The sequence below is a fragment of the Coturnix japonica genome, chromosome 1, assembly GCF_054131305.1.
Source record: "Coturnix japonica strain WE chromosome 1, WE-NBRP24, whole genome shotgun sequence".
Lineage (NCBI taxonomy): Eukaryota > Metazoa > Chordata > Aves > Galliformes > Phasianidae > Coturnix > Coturnix japonica.
The window spans coordinates 13,773,379-13,791,116 of NC_140663.1; the positions used below are offsets into that span (position 1 = coordinate 13,773,379).

The 17,738-nt window shown below is 43.5% G+C and overlaps 1 protein-coding gene across 11 annotated transcripts in view; it reads right to left on the bottom strand.

Moving 5' to 3' along the window:
• Positions 1–17,738, bottom strand: part of CELSR1 (cadherin EGF LAG seven-pass G-type receptor 1) — a 132,232-nt gene that overhangs the window by 21,907 nt on the left and 92,587 nt on the right. For 6 of the 11 annotated variants that reach the window (XM_085512508.1, XM_085512418.1, XM_015851798.3 and 3 more), the window contains exons 9-22: positions 15,522–15,688; positions 14,925–15,110; positions 14,495–14,608; positions 13,950–14,124; positions 13,033–13,174; positions 11,080–11,200; positions 9,694–9,877; positions 9,088–9,189; positions 7,844–7,938; positions 6,769–6,978; positions 4,311–4,494; positions 1,850–1,993; positions 529–730; positions 60–227 (exon numbers count right to left, since the gene is read on the bottom strand). In XM_085512508.1, the coding sequence (XP_085368634.1) occupies positions 60–227; positions 529–730; positions 1,850–1,993; positions 4,311–4,494; positions 6,769–6,978; positions 7,844–7,938; positions 9,088–9,189; positions 9,694–9,877; positions 11,080–11,200; positions 13,033–13,174; positions 13,950–14,124; positions 14,495–14,608; positions 14,925–15,110; positions 15,522–15,688 (2,194 nt within the window). Of the gene's footprint in view, positions 1–59; positions 228–528; positions 731–1,849; positions 1,994–4,310; positions 4,495–6,768; positions 6,979–7,843; positions 7,939–9,087; positions 9,190–9,693; positions 9,878–11,079; positions 11,201–13,032; positions 13,175–13,949; positions 14,125–14,494; positions 14,669–14,924; positions 15,111–15,521; positions 15,689–17,738 lie in introns of those variants that run through there. The other 5 variants (XM_085512462.1, XM_085512323.1, XM_085512368.1 and 2 more) reach the window with 2 other exon arrangements.

A 17,738-nucleotide genomic window follows, 5' to 3' on the forward strand; every position in this document is an offset into this window, starting at 1 on the left:
CTAGTTCTCTGCTACCAAAAGAGTTGCCATGCACAGCCCTAAAGAAGGCAGAGACATACATGATGGAGTGATTCCAGAAGACACAGACAGGCTTTGTTCTCTCCTCTGTTTCCAGCATGGCATACTCCACTATGATGGGCTTTTCCACCAGATTGGGAGGAAGCTCCCCATCACTGTGAATGGCTGTGCTCACCACAGGCGTATTAATAATTGGGCGATTTGGTAACCTGCAGAAGGAGAAAAACCACACAATGATCTAGATGTTAAAATTCAAAGCATAGATTTAGCAGATAGAAGATTTCCACTCAGAACATGAAGCAGATGTACCACCAGCCTTCCATACAGCCAAGCTTCCAAGGCCTGCTGGCTCTACTCTTGCAGTTATTCTCCCACAGTATGCCAGAGGAGTATAAGAGACAGCGCTGCAGTGGCAATTGCAGTGCATATGTCATTTGTTTGGTATAAAAGAGCTCTGAAGAAGCATGTAGAAAGGGATCTGCACAATTCATAGACAGACTAAACTCTCACCTCAGGCTCCTTCGGTCAGGATCATAGTTTTCGGGCAGGAGATGTCCTAGGGATCGGTATATAATGACCATGGCAACAGTATGATGGGTAAAGTCATCAGGGTGCCGCTTTCTTCTCTTTGTAAACATACTCTCAGAGCTTCGAGCATCACTGTTCACCTTAGAGGATAATTTTTGATTTGAAGGCTTCATTGTAGGTACTGCTGAGGAATTAAAACGAATATTAAACTCTTTTCACGCAACATCAAAGCTACCATTTAAACTGATGATTTTGCTTTGCAAAGATACAGAAATATTTCTATTGCTCTAAGTTCACAGCACCGAGCATGCTCCTAGTGAAACATTTTTAATGAAGTTCTAACAAATTTCATAGTTACAAAACTGATAATTAAATAACCACTGAATCACGAATAACCATTTAGTCCAGCTAGAAAATAAGGAATTTCTAAGTGAGTGGATCCATAAGTGCATAAATAATCTGTAGAGGATATAAGGAGAAAGTCAAAACAATATCCATGTTATTACTTTGCATGTATTTATGGCAAAGCTAGCGATAGCTGTGAGTACAGTTGGTCACACAGGAATCTGTATGCTCATTCTTTCATATAATGAGCGTCCAATTTTGGCAAGTATCTCTTAACATTCACATTCCCTTCTTCCTTAGAGAAAGAATCTAAGGCACAAGCAAGTGTCTTATTTCTGAAGAAAAAGCCATACAGAGAGATGCGAAAGCTTACTGTTTATTGTGTATTATTTTCAAAAGTGTTACTATTTCCCCATTCCAAGGACATTCAGTCATGGTATTTGTATAGTTACTGTCTAATTTACTCTCTCAGCCCTTGCTTAAGGCAAGTCATGGCTTCTTCTCAGCAATCTCTGGGTAGTTCAGAGATAGGACAGGCCCATGGACTTCACAACGTGCCACCCATTTCCCTGCCCAGCTCAAGGCTTTTTATGCCCCAGCTCTCCACATGCAATGGGACTGCTCCGCACCCCGACTGGGATTCCCACCGCCCACACGCCTTCCTTCCATCCCCACAGGGCCCAGGAGAGCGTGGCCGCAGGGGAACAGCTTGGTGGGAACAGCACACTTCCCTGGGTGACACAGGATTGGGGGACCTGACAGACAGGTACAGCCAGTTACACAGCCGCTGGCAGGCAGAAGGCCTCTGAGGTATGCACAGCTGCTCCAACCCAAAATAATGCTTGCTTGTGCAGGTGATCACCTCCATCTCACCCTAGTTGTGTTCTGCTTCTCAAGGATCAATCACACGTCCTTGGGAGTGAGTCAAAACTTCCCTCCAACTGTCAGCGGGTTTTACCTTTCCTGTCTGAAGGTCTGAACAGAGTATCTGGGAACACAACAGATGATTCCAGATCTTTCGGATAATCCTCCTTAATCTCATGAAATCGTGGTATTCTAGCTCCCGTAAAATTAGACTTGTCAAAGATGTCAACAGCGATAACTGGAGAAAAAAAAAAGTTTCCCATAAAACTAAGTTTAATCCATTCAAATATGATATTGAAACAAAACAAAACATGACTGGATGGTTAAAACATCTGCACAACACAGAGAAGAAATTTAAACCCTCAGATTGTTAGGGCAGTATGGTTAGGTTGTGGTTGGACTTGCTGGTCTTGAAGGTCTTTTCCAACCTGAGCAGTTCAATGGTTCTATCAATACAAAGTCAAATCTAATTGCTTTCTATGAATACCTTAAATGACAATTAAAAGTCTGTGTTTCAGCACTGATACAGTTAGGAAATCACATGTCTATCAGGACTGCAGAGGCAACAGCAATGCAGTATTTCATAGTGGGAAAACAGTACCACATACTTGGGAAATAAAAGTGGTGTGTTCCAATTTCACACTTGCTTCTGTAGGGAAGGACAAATCTGCTGCTTCAGAAATATGTATTTTCTCTGTCAGCTTAGCTGATGTTGCATTTTAAAGAAAATAACCTGGATTTTACCCAGGAATACTCCCTAGTCCTCTAGCTCTCTTCCCCCTGTGCTAACAGTTACTCCCTGGCTCACCTCATCAGCTCTGCCTGCTGTCTTACTGCCAAAATATTTAAAAGCAGCTGAGTTGGCTTGAACTTTCCCATTTATGAAAAGTCACTGAGTGCCAATTTAGATGATATAATAAAAGCGAGAAGCTGGAAGTCCTGGGGGTAAACCTAAACTGAAAGCTGTGATCTGCAGCAGGTTTCTATATGAAGAAATATCCAAGTTAAGATCTGTAAATTCCCATTCCTTTTCCAGCCACTAAATATCTCCCAGATGAACCATTAGGAAACTCCATTAACACCATATTCACCTGGAAAAACTGTTCAAAAGAAAACAGACCCCTTTCAGCACAGTTCACTCATCCCTCTCAAGCTCTTGACTTTTTTACTTAGGAAGAGCTGGTCTGAAAAATCAGGGTTTACAACCTGTAAAAAATTCTGGGCTTTGTTTTCATCTTAGTTACAACACTGTACATACATTTCTGAACGTGGAGATATATTTTGATTCTGATATTCCTAAATCAAAAGGAGAACTTTAGCTTTGGTCTATTGATGAAAATCAAAAGTATTTTTGTTTGCCTCAGTTCAACAACAGTCTTTCTCCCCTGGAGCCAATGCAGGACTTTGAGGAATCACAGAATCCTTAGAGTTGGAAGGGACCCTTAGAAGTTATCTAGTCCAACTCCCCTGCAATGAACATGGACAGCACAGCTATGTCAGGTTGCCCAGGGCCTGATCCAACCTCTCCTTTAAAGTCTCCATGGATGGGGCATTCACCACAACTCTGGGCAACCCATTCTAGTGCCTTATCACCACCACAATAAATGACTTCTTTATATCTAATATAAACCTACCCTCCTTTAAGCTTGAAAATATTTCCCCTTGTTCTATCACAAAAGACCCTGACTGCCTCATGCCTTTGCTTTCCTCTGGAAGCTGGAGCTTCCCCTACTGAACTCTCCACGCAGCTGTGGACATGAGGCCGTCAGCACAAGGTTGGTAGGCAGAGGTTAATATACTTCTTATACCAGCTGGCACAGTCAGGAAAAACAGGCAAGCTTTTGGGTTCATAAGCCCTTTTTCAGGTCTAAAACATAAACTCAGGTTGATAATAATTCATATCACTAGGGAGAGAAAGAAACAGAACTGCTGAGCCACTGAAATGCCGCCTGTGAGGGACCCCTGGAGGTCACCTAACCTGCTCAGAGCAGGGCTGTTACCTCTCACTGGGACCTGAGGAGAAAATGAAAGAGACAGAGGACAAGAATAAAAGAGGAAAGAGGACAACCACACCATGGTTTCCATTCTCATAGATCCAAGAAGGATTTAGTGGACCCCAAGGATTCTGCCCTGCTGATGTACTTTGCAAGGCTGGGGGTTGTTTGAAGGCTCAGATGGATGATTCTGAGAAAATACCTTTCAGCATATGAACATGAGTTCTTGGACAGGTTCCAGGGCAGTCAGGCATTTGAAAGTCACAGGTATATGATCAATAGCGGGGCTTTTTTATTTATTTATTTTTTACATCAGTAATTCTTTGGGAGGTGTCAGGGTGATTCTTTCAAAAACCTGATGCAATACACTCAACTATAGCAGGTAGACTTAAAAGGCATCATCTGAAGTTGAACTGACTTGAAATGAATGTACTGAATAGGTTAGACAACACATATCTTGTGTTTCGAAGTTAGTATTATGAAAAGCAATAGCTAGCACCTCTGTCTTACACACTTTTAAAGCACTGATACAAAGCAGTAGTTTTCAACACAGGTACTCACTCATGTTAGCAGCAACAATGACAAAAGGTCTCATGTAGGTTTTCTTCATGTTCTGGGCCACGTTGTTGAAATAATCCTCGTAGTGCCTCAGAAGATGAGCTGTGCCACCCTCCGTTCGCTGTATGTGTTCCCACTGCTCCTTGTTGCTGGGGTCCAACAGGGCACTACCCACCTTGATAATATTCTGAGAAGCAAAGGACAAGTCTAAATTACGAGGCAAAAAGAGCCCTGGATTTCAAGTGATGAATATTTTAAATGATTGCCATTACTGCCTCGAGGGGAGTGCAAAATTCAGTATTTTAACATAGACATGTTCTTCTATGAACTTGTTTTCCCTGTGAAAATATGTTCACCAGTTACTGACCCTGAATACATACATATACATATATATATACATATACATACACATATTTAAAGGCATCCTAAAGGAGAATGGAAAGACGAGACTAAAAACCAGTGTTAAATGACCTGAATGATAAAGGTGTCGAGCAGCACTCAATGTAATTATCAGCTACGCCGCTGTGTCAAAACCTAATGCTTAATTAAGGTTTAATTTGAAGAAATGGTGGTAAGAATTAGTTGCTTCAAATTCTGTGATATTAGAAGGAAGCATCTGGATACATATAACCTTTAATTTAGAAGCAGGCAGGGAAGGCGCTATATTCCCCAAGTATGCCCTAGTTGCAAGCTTCTATTTGGAATGTAAGAGACTGCCATTATTACTGCTGCTATCTAGGAGAAGCACTACATGGTTCCCCAGGAACGCACTGTAGCAGAAGACACACGCTGTACTTGGTACCAGGCCTCCTCACAACCTGAGAATGTTATTTATGGGTTTTTTGATCGTTTCTATTTTTCTGGCTCCCTCCAAAGACTACATAAGAATAAATTCCTCCTCCCCTTGTGCTCCCTCAGCCTAGGATGTAACCTCCTTTTTCTCATGAGCATTACTGATTAGTTTTCAAATTCCTGACCTAACCCAAAAATATTTAGGGAGGTCTTGAAAACATCATCTGTATGCAATTCACTGCCAAATGCATAAAAAATGCATAAAATAATACATTCAAGCAGAGGCTTCCAAACCACCATTTCCCAAACCACATGTTAAAAAAAACAATTCCTTCTCAAGATCTGAATTGGGAGCTTCATTGACCCCAGAGCCAACAGTTACAAGTTTATCAGCAGAAGGTCTCCTTAGGGAAGAAAATACGGAATCTCTTAAAATTAGGTTTTTCCATACTGTTAAAATGTTTCAGAAGTTCTTCATTGCCTGTTGGCCAAAACACTGAGGTATTTTCTCAGCCATGCTTCCTTCTGATCCCATCTAATGGGGAGGTGGTATGGCTCCCTTACTTTGTGGTGCAGCATGGTGCTCTCTGTGTTCAAGTGAAAGCCTCCCTGAGCACAACCTTCCGTCACAGCTATAGACATCACGGACCATTTAAAGGTCAACCAGGGGATCAGGCTCAGTCAGCATGGGTTTACGAATGGCAGATCCTGTCTGACAAACCTGATTTTGTTCTATGACAAGGTGACCTGCTTAGTGGATGAGAGTAAGGCTGTTGATGTGGTCTGTCTGTACTTCATTAAGGCTTTTGACACTGTCCCCCACAACATCTTCATGGAGAAGCTGGCTGCCCATGGTTTGGATGGATGTATTCTCTGCTGGGTGAAACACTGGCTGGATGGCAGGGTCCAAAGAGTTGTGCTCAATGGAATTAAATGCAGTTGGTGGCCCATCATGAGCAGTGTCCCCGAGGGCTCAGTACTGTGGTTGGATCTTAAGGTCTTTTCCAACCTGAGTGATTCTATGATTCCATGTTTCCCCCTGCCAAGGAGGGTGCTAATACTTGTTCTCTAAATCTGATCAAGTCCTTAGTAACAAATGGGTACTTAATGAATGCTCCTACTAGCAGAAGATCCTCTGACACTCATTTCCAATATTTGTATGTGCCTGTATCAATTGAAATCTTAATAGCATAGAATTTCTTTCAGCGTATCAACTCTGTAATAGATATTGTTCAAGTGTTTCCAAATTGAATTGTTAAAAAACCTCTGGAGTCAGTAGCTGGCTCAGGGTTCAGTACAAATTTAAATGAAAATGATGAAATTAGGCAAGTTTTTCAGTGTAAGTGAATATAATAAACAAAGCCAGTAATACCCAGGAATAGTATACTTGGTTATTTTTAAATTTGGGGAATTTTACTTTTGGATGCTAGTATGACACTAGTTCCTTTAACAATGCTTTCTATGACATATATATGTCATGCATATCTGCATGCACACAAATATGTACAGCCAGCCTCCCATTCTAAATTGAAAAGACTGACTCACTTGTGAGACAGATTAGAGCAGCTACATCATATTCAGTCCTCCTTGGTCAAAGACAAATTCAGTTGCCACAAAACTTCCCAAAAGAACTACAGAGTCCCAGCACAGTACACAGTATCTCTCTTACCTCATTGAACTCCACATCTCTTGTTGCTGCCAGGTCAAACCCTTGCTGCCGGCTTTCATACCGCAGGACCCGGATCATCATCTGGTAAGCTGTCCTCACATCATTGCCATACAAGCTCTGTGTGTATCTGGTGGCGTTTTGTAGCACTCTCACAATCTGTATGGTTTTGTCTCCATCCAGTATGGTTTCATTGCGGTGTAACTTCTCATTCTGAACCAGAGACATGAAGAAAATGAAGAGAATGAAGAAAAACAGCTATTTATTTATTTATTTACTCATTCATTCATTTATTCATTCTTTTATTTGTTCATTCACTCATTTAAGAAGCTTCAGCAGCAGGGAGTTGTTGGATCCAAATGGCACTTGCCTTGAGAAAAGGTGGATAGTACAGCTCAGCAGAAGATGTAACTCAGCCTCATAAAAGCACAAGGGTCCAGAGAGGAATAGAAGGGCTCAAGAACTCAATTGAGGGATGGAGTTTGAGGGCCTCAAGCAGGAGTCTGATTGATGATCATTTATAAAATAAAGGCAGAAACTGCAGGGTTTCTCATAGAGGGTAGATATTAACAGCATGTTTACTAGTGCTGAGACAAACTAAGCAATAGATGGGCAATTGGAAACAAGGTATAACAAGAAGATCGAGAATATCCATTATAAATTCAAGAGAAAATTACAATAGATCACCAGAAAAAAAAAGATCTTTGTGTTGGATTATCACCTATACAAATCAAAAATGTCACAAAGTCACAGTCACACAATCATTAAAGTTGGAAAAGACCTCTAAGATCATTCAGTTTGACCATCCACCTACCACCAACATCCACATGAATTTAATAACAACATGACAATTCATATCACGTGGACATTTGGACTATAGCACAAATAGTCAGTGGACACAAGCTACAGTACATAGCTCTTGGCTATTGGGTAAGCAGGTATACATTATACATGTACAGATTCCAAACTTCACTAGATTAGAGAGATTTTGCTGTGCTCCAGGTGTGTGTTCTTTATGTACAACCACTGGTGTGTCCTGACATGCTGTTCATACTAAATACAAGAAAACACAGCTTACCATGACTTTTAGATCCACAAAAGTGTTGGTGGTACAGTTGAAAAGCTCGGGAGGCAGCCAGCCCTTCTCAATGTTACAATGGCGAACTGCATTTCCTGAAGGAAACAACACATTAAACGACATTGTGCAATGTTCCAGATAAATATTCATGGATTTCTATCTTCAAGGGACATGCAGGTATTTGACTTTCCAAACCATCATTTCTTTCTATGAAGAATTAAAGTCTGCTGATCCTCTTGAACCACTTTCCCCAGGTTTCAGGAAGGTCAGGCAGGCTTTGGGTCTGCCCCACCACTCCCAACCACATCCCTGCTCAGATTTCTGTCAATAGTCTATACGGGAAGATCACCCTGATAAATGCTACTTTCATGTCAAAATATGCTGCACACTGCTGAAATATGCATTGCACAATGCATGCAGGAGACACTTCAGATAATGCAAATTGTATTTTGCCACTTGAAAATGGTTTGTCAGCAGCTTTCTGTTTGTTACCTTCTTCTATTTGTTGAACCATTTCAAAATGTGATGCTTGGCTGTGGAATCTTCACAGTCAATTTCAAATTATCAGATTCAAGACTTACGTTGTGCTGACTAACTTTGGATACACGTTGCATGTGTCTAAGTGATTTAATTACTAATTACAATTGATGGAATGTTATATAAACATGTTATTTCTCTTTCATGAATCTACAATTAAACTTCAGGTTACTGTTAGAATAGTCATGATTATAAACATTACTTTATTTGATTATTCTATAAAATTAACTTAGTGTCAGCAATTCCTAGGGGTACCCCGGCCTACTACTTGATAGAAGAGATACTGGCATCACCCACAGGAACACTGCATGTTTAGAGAGAGAACTGATTTTAATTACACTTCATATTGTTTATCAATGAAAATACTCTCTAATTAGAATAAATCAACAAATCCACATCCTAAAATCCTTAGAAGTGGAGCTGGGGTTACCATGAGTCTTTTGAACACCTCTAGGCATGGATCAGCTCCCAGCAATATATAGAAGAGTTAGACAGCCCTTTGTAACTCATGCAACCCAAAGACTGCTCACAGCTGGTAAGAATTCTTGGGTCTGGAAATGAGACAGAGGGTCCCTTCCAACTCAAATGATTCTCTGATTCTTGTTGTGATCTGTCGTTCCCAACATACACTTTTGTTTTTGCTGTTCCCCATTCCCCACCACTTCCTCCCCAGATGAAACAGTTAATGTTTTATCGAGGGAACTTACCCACAGATCCCTTTGGACATGGCACAGCAGCTGGCTGGCCAAACTTGGTCTGTGGCCACCAAATACCAGCCTCAAAAGCTTTGGGACATCCATTATAAATTACTGAAAGCAGAAAAAGAAAGGATGCAATTTTTTTGTCAAGGTAAAATCACGGAGGAGCAAGAAGGAGATACTGCAGCCTGACAAAGAACCTTCCAGCCATTCCCAAACCCTGCCATGATCCTTGCATCTCCCAGGCTGTGACCCATCACCTGCTCCTTGCTCAGCAGCACGGTCAGACAGGTATGGGCAAAGGAGAGCTCAGGATGATTACCGGGCTCTGTACCTTAGTCCTGTTATCTCTGCCCACTCCTTTCTTGTGGGAAAGCCTTTCCCTGTTGTTTCACCCACACATGACTGCTGCAGCAGCTTTATGCTGATGGCAGGAAGAAGGTGGGTGAGCGGACAGGCAGGGCAAGAGAAGCAGGGAGGAGGAACAGAGGACATCTGAAGTGTGGCACAGGACGTGCATCAGACCACACACTCCTCTATGCCCACACCCCATCTCCCCACTGCCTCCAGATCCTACACCCCCACCGCTGGGCAGTGTGTCTGGCTGGGCCGTACCTTCGCAGCCCCTGGCAGTGACCTCAGCGAAGGGGTTGTCGCAGCGGTTGCATTGCCGCCCGATGACACCAGGCTTACAGGGACACTGTCCTGTTTCCATGTCGCAGGAGCGCGTGTGGGAGCCGGAGGGGAAGCAGTCACAAGGGTAGCAGGTGTCACTGCTCTGCGGCCGGTAGTAATTGGCCTGGAGAAACACAAACGGACAGGCTATGAAGTGTTTTTTGTTCTACACCAAATCACTTGTGTTTTGTGCTTGGAAATCTTGCTGTTGGAGCAGCATAAAATGGTTCACTGAGCACAGCCCTGGATAATGATATCACAATTAACAGAAAACATAAAGTTTGATCATTCTTTCTGGTAACCCTCTGTTGATTCACTTCGTCAGGCAGGCTGAGCATGGCAGGGCTGCTGGGCTGCCTGGGGTTGCAGACCCACAGCTCAACCACTGTTTGCAGTGGGGCCCATACCTCCTGTGTACTTGCTACTGCTGCCCAGAAAGCACATTCTTGGAGGATTTGCAGTGTTCTCTATTATGCAATTTGACTCTTGTCTAGCACAGAAAAGCTTGCAAGAAAACCTCTTCTATCGCCCATTTATGCTGCATGTGCAGTGTGGAGAGAAACCAATGATTGCATATTCAAATTGCATCTGCCAACGCTTTTGATCTGAGGCATAACGTGACTATATGAGACAATGGAGTGGGCGCCCCACTGACTTGATTTAATGCAACAGTTGCTGTGTGTCCTGCTGGCATTTAGGAAATAAGTGCCGGGCCAGATTCACTGCTGCTGGTTCAAACAGGCAGGGCTCCTCTGAGGTCATCCCAACCTATTGTAAAACCCATTGTGAAAAGCCTATTGTAAAACCTCCAGGAGGGAGGCATTTCCCATTTCCACTCAGCTTCATTCCTACAATCTGCAACAAGACTGGAGAGAGCAGTCCCCAAGGGAAGTGCTTAACCCCCATTTTTTTCTCCACTCCTAAGCAGCCACGTCTTCTGCTGGCCCACTGCAGAAGACAACTAGGCCAGCAAGCCCAAGCTGCAGCATGATGATCACTGCCTACGACACAGCTACCACCTCCAGCATTCCTCAGCACCCAGCTCTGATCTCCCCTGATAAATTGGGCTGCACTTCAGAGAGAGCAGAGCCAAGCTTTCCTCCTCACAGTTTTGCTTTCCAAAGGCAAATAAGATAAGAGCTGCACAGTACCATTTGGTGAAAGGCAGTGCCAGCAAAATATTTGGGGTAAACATTAACCATACTGTGCACATAGAGGATATAAAGCACAACTGTGTATGCTTTGTCTTGGTTGTTGCAGTTATTAGTGATATAGTTACTTTTTAAGCTAAAGAATTTTGACTTAGGACTGGTTTCTTCTGCTTACCTTGCAGTGGCATTCTCCATTGGTCTTATTGCAGTCTGGATCAAACCCTTTGCTAGTCTCACAATTACATGGACCACAGATGGGATTTCCCCACCAGCCTCTGGGACAAGGCAAGTCAATCCTATAAAAGAAAAGGACATCCAAAGGAAGTTCTTTTAAGCTTCCTCACAAAATGTGGGAAAGAAGAGCTCTGAGCCAAATCTGCACTCAGCTCCATTAGCTTCCAGGGCATAATGTATCTCTCTGCAGCAGCTACCACTTTATATCTGTCTATCTCTATATATGTACACTGCAATAAAAAATGATAATGGATATTAGTTCCATGAAACTGTAGTGGCAATGCTTGTCTAAACACTTTCAAGAACACTTTTGTAAGTAGTACACATCTCTATAAGCAAATAAAGAGCTTTTTCCTCTAGGAGGAAGGGAGTACCCACAAGCCCCATTTGTGGCAGCCCTGTGTCAGCACAGGCTGGGGCAGTCTGTGCCAGGCTGTGCTGATCCTCCAGCAGTCCACATCCTGTCCTTAGCATAGTTTTGGAGGAGGGTGGAAAGTGTGGCTGGGGACATGGAGGAAGGAACACTGGCTGCTTTGATTCAGGCTAGCTGCAAGTTCCACAGACATCTCCATTGGCTTCACTTTGGTGAATGCTTCAATGGTATAAAAGCTGGTACCACCACTGGAAGAAGAGATTTTACAGCCCTCCTGCCCTGTGGAATAGCGCAGCTAGCCAGAGGCCAAACATCAACACACAAGCTGAAAGATAATCCTTGTATTTGCTGGTTCCTTTTCCCTTGAGTAAAATTCTAAGCAGGGGTGTCCCACAGCCACTCCAACACCAGTGCTGGCAAAGATTGCTCTGGGATGGGGCAGTGAGCACAGACCTTGACAGCTGAAAAGACATCAAGCAAGAACCTTAAGGATATCGCTGCCAAGGCTGCCATCAGCAATAATGCACAAAGGAATGCCTTCCCTGCTGCGTATCTACAGAAAGAAGATCTGTTTGCAGCCTGATTCAAAGACAGTGCTGAATGTTGATTATGGTAATTGCCCGGCTTATACATTTATGCCTTGTAATATAGAAGAAAAAAAACCTAACAGTGCTCCACTTGACATGAAGTCAGCAGATAATTACAGCGGACAACTTCTCTACATTGCTAAGCCAAAGGAAAGAAAAACAAAAAATGAATCTGGCAACAGTGAGGCCAGCATTTGCAAACCCACACAGCAGAAGGCAGAATCACAAAATCACAGAATCACAGAATGACCCAGGTTGGAAGGGACCTCAAAGATCATGTAGTTCCAACCCCCCTGCCAAGAAGTCTGCAGTTTTCAAAGGGAAAGAAGCAATATAACATGAGGTATTCCTAAGCGAGTAGACAAATGAACTTAATCTGCACAACATGAATGGTCTTGGGATAGGAGGAGGCTGGTTGCTGAATGCTTATCAGAGATCACAAAGCTGCTGATGAGGGAATCAGCAGGTTTCTTCCATCCACCAGCAGGGCACAGGCATCCTAGGCTGTCCAGAAGATGTGGATTTTTGCCAGCCGAGGGATCAGACACAAACTTTCAAAGCCATTTTACACAGCCAGGTCCCTTAAATGGGTGCACTGCTCTGTGTGTGTGCTGGGGGGGGCTGAAGCAGAGGTGCAGAGCCAGCACTGGCTCTGTAGGCATTGGCCAAGCCTACACTAAGATTCAGGTCAGACTGACGCTGTTTAACACAGCACAACTGGTCTAGCCCCTGAACTGCTGGTGAAGGAAAGTGGTCTCTGAGTGTATGCAAGAGCACCAAAGGGCAAGGAGACTCCAATTGCCATATACTACAAACACCTGAAGTAGAACAGGAAAGCTAACTGAAGCAGAAAATAAACTGGGCCTACTGCTTCCTTAGGAGGAGAGGCAGCTGGGACAATCGTGGAGCCAAAGAAGGAGAATAATTCTCTTACTTGCTCTCACAGTACTGCCCATAGTAACTCTGTCCACATTCACAGGTGTATCCATGGGATGAACTAGGTTTATGCACACACGTGGAGACATGCTCACATGGGTTCAGGTTACATACATCAACACAGTCTCTTCCAAAGTACCCTGGGGAGACAAAGTCATAAAATTACTTCAACCATTGTAATTTATGATTTGCATGTCTCTAAAAGATCATATATTTTAAGCTTACGCACTAATAAAACAACTTCAATAATTAGCAGATACCCCAAGATACTGTCAAAAAAAGGGACTCTTCCTTCTCAGCAAAAACTAAAGTGGGCTGCTCTTTTCAACAGCCTGTTAACATGCTTGAGGCACCCTTGTGTCTTTGGTCCCCAGTTCTATATGCAAGGCAAGCTTCACAGATAGCTTTGTATTCTCTTCTGGCACATATGAGAGGTGACTGCACTGGGTGCTGAGAGCGTGTCCTGGCTACGCACACCTAAACAGAGAAAACATTCAAAGTATCTTGATTAGGATGCAGGGTGTAAGACTGACACCCAACAGCAAAAAAAGGCTGAAAAAGAAAAAAACAAAACAAAACAGTGGAAAAAAAACACCACATAACAGAAAAGAAGAAAAGAGGAAGTACAAAGAAAGAATCCTTTGGACCAGACACTGCCTTTGGTTGAAACGCTGCCTAGAACAAATGATTCTTAGTCCATGCCTGCAGCTTCAAATGTGGTACAACAAGTCAGAGAAAGAAAATACTGATTGGAAAAGGAAGAATCAGTAGATGAGCACCAAAGCAGCAGCAGGATGCTTGCAAAGGGCTTGCAGAATGTCCTGCTGCTGCTGCTGCTGCTGTTTTTCTTCTGATGAGCTCATGGAGAAGGGATCCAGTTCCTATCTGAGCACACGGGATGAATCAGTGGGTTACCTGGGTCGCACACACAGGAGTAGCTGTCCCAGTCATCGCTGCAGTAGCTGTGCTGAGGACATGGGTTGGAGTCACAAGGGTTATCCACTTCACAACCCTCCTTCACATTGATCTTGATAGCCTGTTTCATGTTCAGTGTAGCTATATTTGTGGATGTCTCTCCCATTCTGACTCCCTGGTGATAAAAGGCAATTATTTTTAATTTAGAGTGCTCATTCTGAATGCAGTAGTATGTGTTTCACTACTACTATTAGTTTACAAGGCTACAATTTACAGAAACATCATCTGATGAGTCAAAACAAGATATTTTCAAATTCTGGTCTTTGATAAAATCAAAGAAGAAAAAGAGAAGGGATGTTCTCCCACGAGACCAGATTTGTACCTGGGAAATTGCATGGACATAACTATTTGGATCTCTAGATTTTGATGGAGGAAAAAGAAACGTCTGGGGAAAGATAAGAAAGGATGAGAAAGGAAAACCCGCATTTTCATATGCACACTTTCTAAGAAGTTCAACATTCGCCTCTATGCTTCTCATCTCCTACCTGCATACAGCCATAAAACCCCTGCTGAACAGAGACTTGGTCTCCAGAGACTCCTCCCACAATGATGCTTTTCATTTTCAGTCCAGGTAGTTGATTTCCAATCTGCACAGTGCTCTGTTGAGGAAAAGGGCAGCTGATAAAATGCACCGCCATTCTCTACAACCCAGCTACTTTCTTTTGTGATGCAGTGCAGAAACAGTTGGCAGCAGGTAAGGGAAAAAATATTGAAGTGGTGAGGAGATTGGACATTTGAATGTGACTTTTTACTGACTTGTTCGTAAGATACATTATCATTAGGATTTGTAAATTAATGTAACTTCATTAGGCACCAATCATTGCAGAACATGGATCAGAGCATAAGGATTTGTCCACAGACTCTTTGAAGAATTTTACTGTAGTGCTTAGTGGCAAAGTTCTAACGCTGCTGTACCTGGTACATCCCATAGTCCAAGGACATGACAGCCAGGTACTTGATGTCTTTTCCATCTTTAGCACTCTTTAGCTCGATCAGTAAATGATGCCATTCCCCATCACTGACTCGTGACTGGGTCATCTTCAAACTGGCAACCTGGGACATGCCACTGTACACTTCAAACTGCACGTAGTTGTTCAATATCTGTTGGGAAAAAAAGAAGTCTATTATTTGGCATACATTTGTCTTGGGTGAGACAGAAAATCTTCCCCCCAGAAATACAATAGAATGAAGAACACTTGCAGTAACCCCTCATATGACTTCAGGCATTCAGTTGATAACTTTAGCGAGGAGAAGAAAGACAACAGAGACATATTCTTTGCATTTGTATTAACGCAAAGATACTAAGTTTGTTAAGAAAAAAATATCTTAAGCCTCAGAACCTGAATTTTAGAGTGATATTACAAGAATTAAAAGGATAAGGAAGTCATTTGCATCTATTGATGTGCATTTAGCTGGATGGAAGAAGCTACGCACTCCACATGGCCATGTCAACAGATGGGGATGGAAGAGGATTTTTTAAGTCTTTTCTAGGAAAAAAGTCTACAGTTCTACCTGAATGTTGATCTTGGATGCGGTCCCTGCATTTGCTTGCATCAGCATGCCATTGACTTTCCGTGTTCTGAACATCAGCCCAATGTACCACGGCACAGAGATGGTAATATCAAGTTCACTCCAAATGATAATGCTCTCACCACTGAAACGCTGAGGAGAAGGCATTACTGTAAAAGAAAAGGAAAGACAGAAACCTCTTTATATCCTTCAGGACAGAGGTTAAGAGGAGAAATGACATGCATGGCAGCACCTCCACACTGCTACTGCATTACACAGGTGAGAAATGTTCCTAGAAAGGTAAGCTCAGGATCTCTGCTGGTAGATTTCTGATGATGAGTGGGTGGACAGAGCCGGAATTGCAAGGGCAATGCTTACTGCAGATGTTTTCAACATATCCTTGATTACCTGCTTCTAATTAACAAATTAAACACAGAGGAAAGGCTCTGAGGCAACAGGAAATGTTAATTAATTATAAATACTCCTGGGCCAGCTTATTCAGCTGTCTCAGTTCTGCAGTCTCTTCACAGGGAGATAGCTCTTGTGGAGTCACCAAAACCATCTGTCTTAGATATCTAGAGCTGACAGCTGAAGTGTTGCCCTGATGTCTAATCCTGCACAAACATTCAGTGGTGTTGGTGTGGGACCCTCTGTTGGCTCCTGAACGATGCCCTCTCTCTTTTGATAGACTCCAAGAAGGAGACTCCTCAGTCTATGGGCAACCTGTGCTCCATCACCACCTGCACAGTAAATAATATTTTCCTGATATTAGATGGAACTGTTATCCACTTTGAGCCCATTGCCTCTTGTCCTATCCACTTGTTCCATCCTATTCGCACCCTGCTTGCTTAAAACTTGAATCCAGTGCTTGAGCTCTGGCTCTCTGGGCCACTGCATGATTCACCAGTCCATGCTGCAACCACATCAGTGTACAGCATGACATGCATGTTGACCATGATCATTACCTCCTTCTGTTCTATGCCAGCATCAGCCAGTTGGCTCCATCCTCCTCTAACCTGCCAATCTTCACAACAGCATTAACTCCCAATTTCTTTGTGAGTAGTTTTCCAGATCATTGATGATCTTTTTTAGCCTGCCTACCTCCGGAGAGCAGACAAGAGGTAAACTCTGGGCCCTCCCACCTGCTAGAGGCTGGGGAAGCAGTTTGCAAGCTTGCCTCCTGGGAGAATGAGACTGGCATGACAATAAGCCACCTTCTTCCTTTTCTCACCAGTGGTGACTTAAGGTGCCCACAGACATCATTCCCTTCCCACACTGCCTCCCAACTCCCCTCCCTTCCCTGAGGCCAGGGTGCAACTTGCCTTGTTTGTAGAACAAAAATCCCTGTTCTTCAGCCCTCAGGCCTCTCTCCACCCCCAATCCTTACCAAGCCTGAGGCCCAGGTTCTGTACATAGGACTGGTGGCCATATTCAATGCCTAAAGAAGAGACCTGATCAACCCTATCACCTTGGGGGTGAGCACACATGCTTCAAATCATCTCTCTGTCTTGAAGCTGCTTCAGAAAGCAGATATGTCACTAGTGGTAGTGATAGCAGCTCTGGGCTCTGTGTTACGTGGAAGCTAGGAGAACACCTCCACCATCCATTTCTGCCACCTCCACCCTGCAGACCCTCCTTTCCAAGCCTGAAGCATAACTGCATGCTCTGCCTGCAGCTCTCTATTCCCAAGATGCTCAGGCAAGATGAGAGCAATTTCAACCTAGTTCTGGCCCCCTGGGTGAGGCATGCTGTGCTAAAGTGGTTTGCAAACATTCTGGAATGGACACCTCAGCTTGGAGTCTGCTATTCCTGGGCCCATGTCCTGCTAAGAGTAATAAAGAATGTCTGATTTGGGGTTGATACATCAAAAGAACAAAATCCTTGCTTGTGCTGCAGACTGTTCTAGGCTAAGTGTCATGGAGGGGATAATGGAAATGAAACCCTATCGTACCTGCACCTGGGCGAGCACTGGGCAGAGTTTGTCCTTCTGTCTTTAGGGAAGTCTTGTCCAGTTAAGGCAGGTGCTCTTTCTTGGAAGCCTCCAGTGCAAGAGGATTCCAGAATGGCAACCCTGTGCCAGATGTGGTTGTGCTGCCTTGGAGCAGCAGGCAGCCTGCAGTGCACTGACCCCAAGGATCCCCTTGGGCAGGCTGCTCTGGCTTCCCTGGGGAGAAGCTAACGGCGGGTTCTTCACGCCCTGTGGAACACACCTGCTGCTCC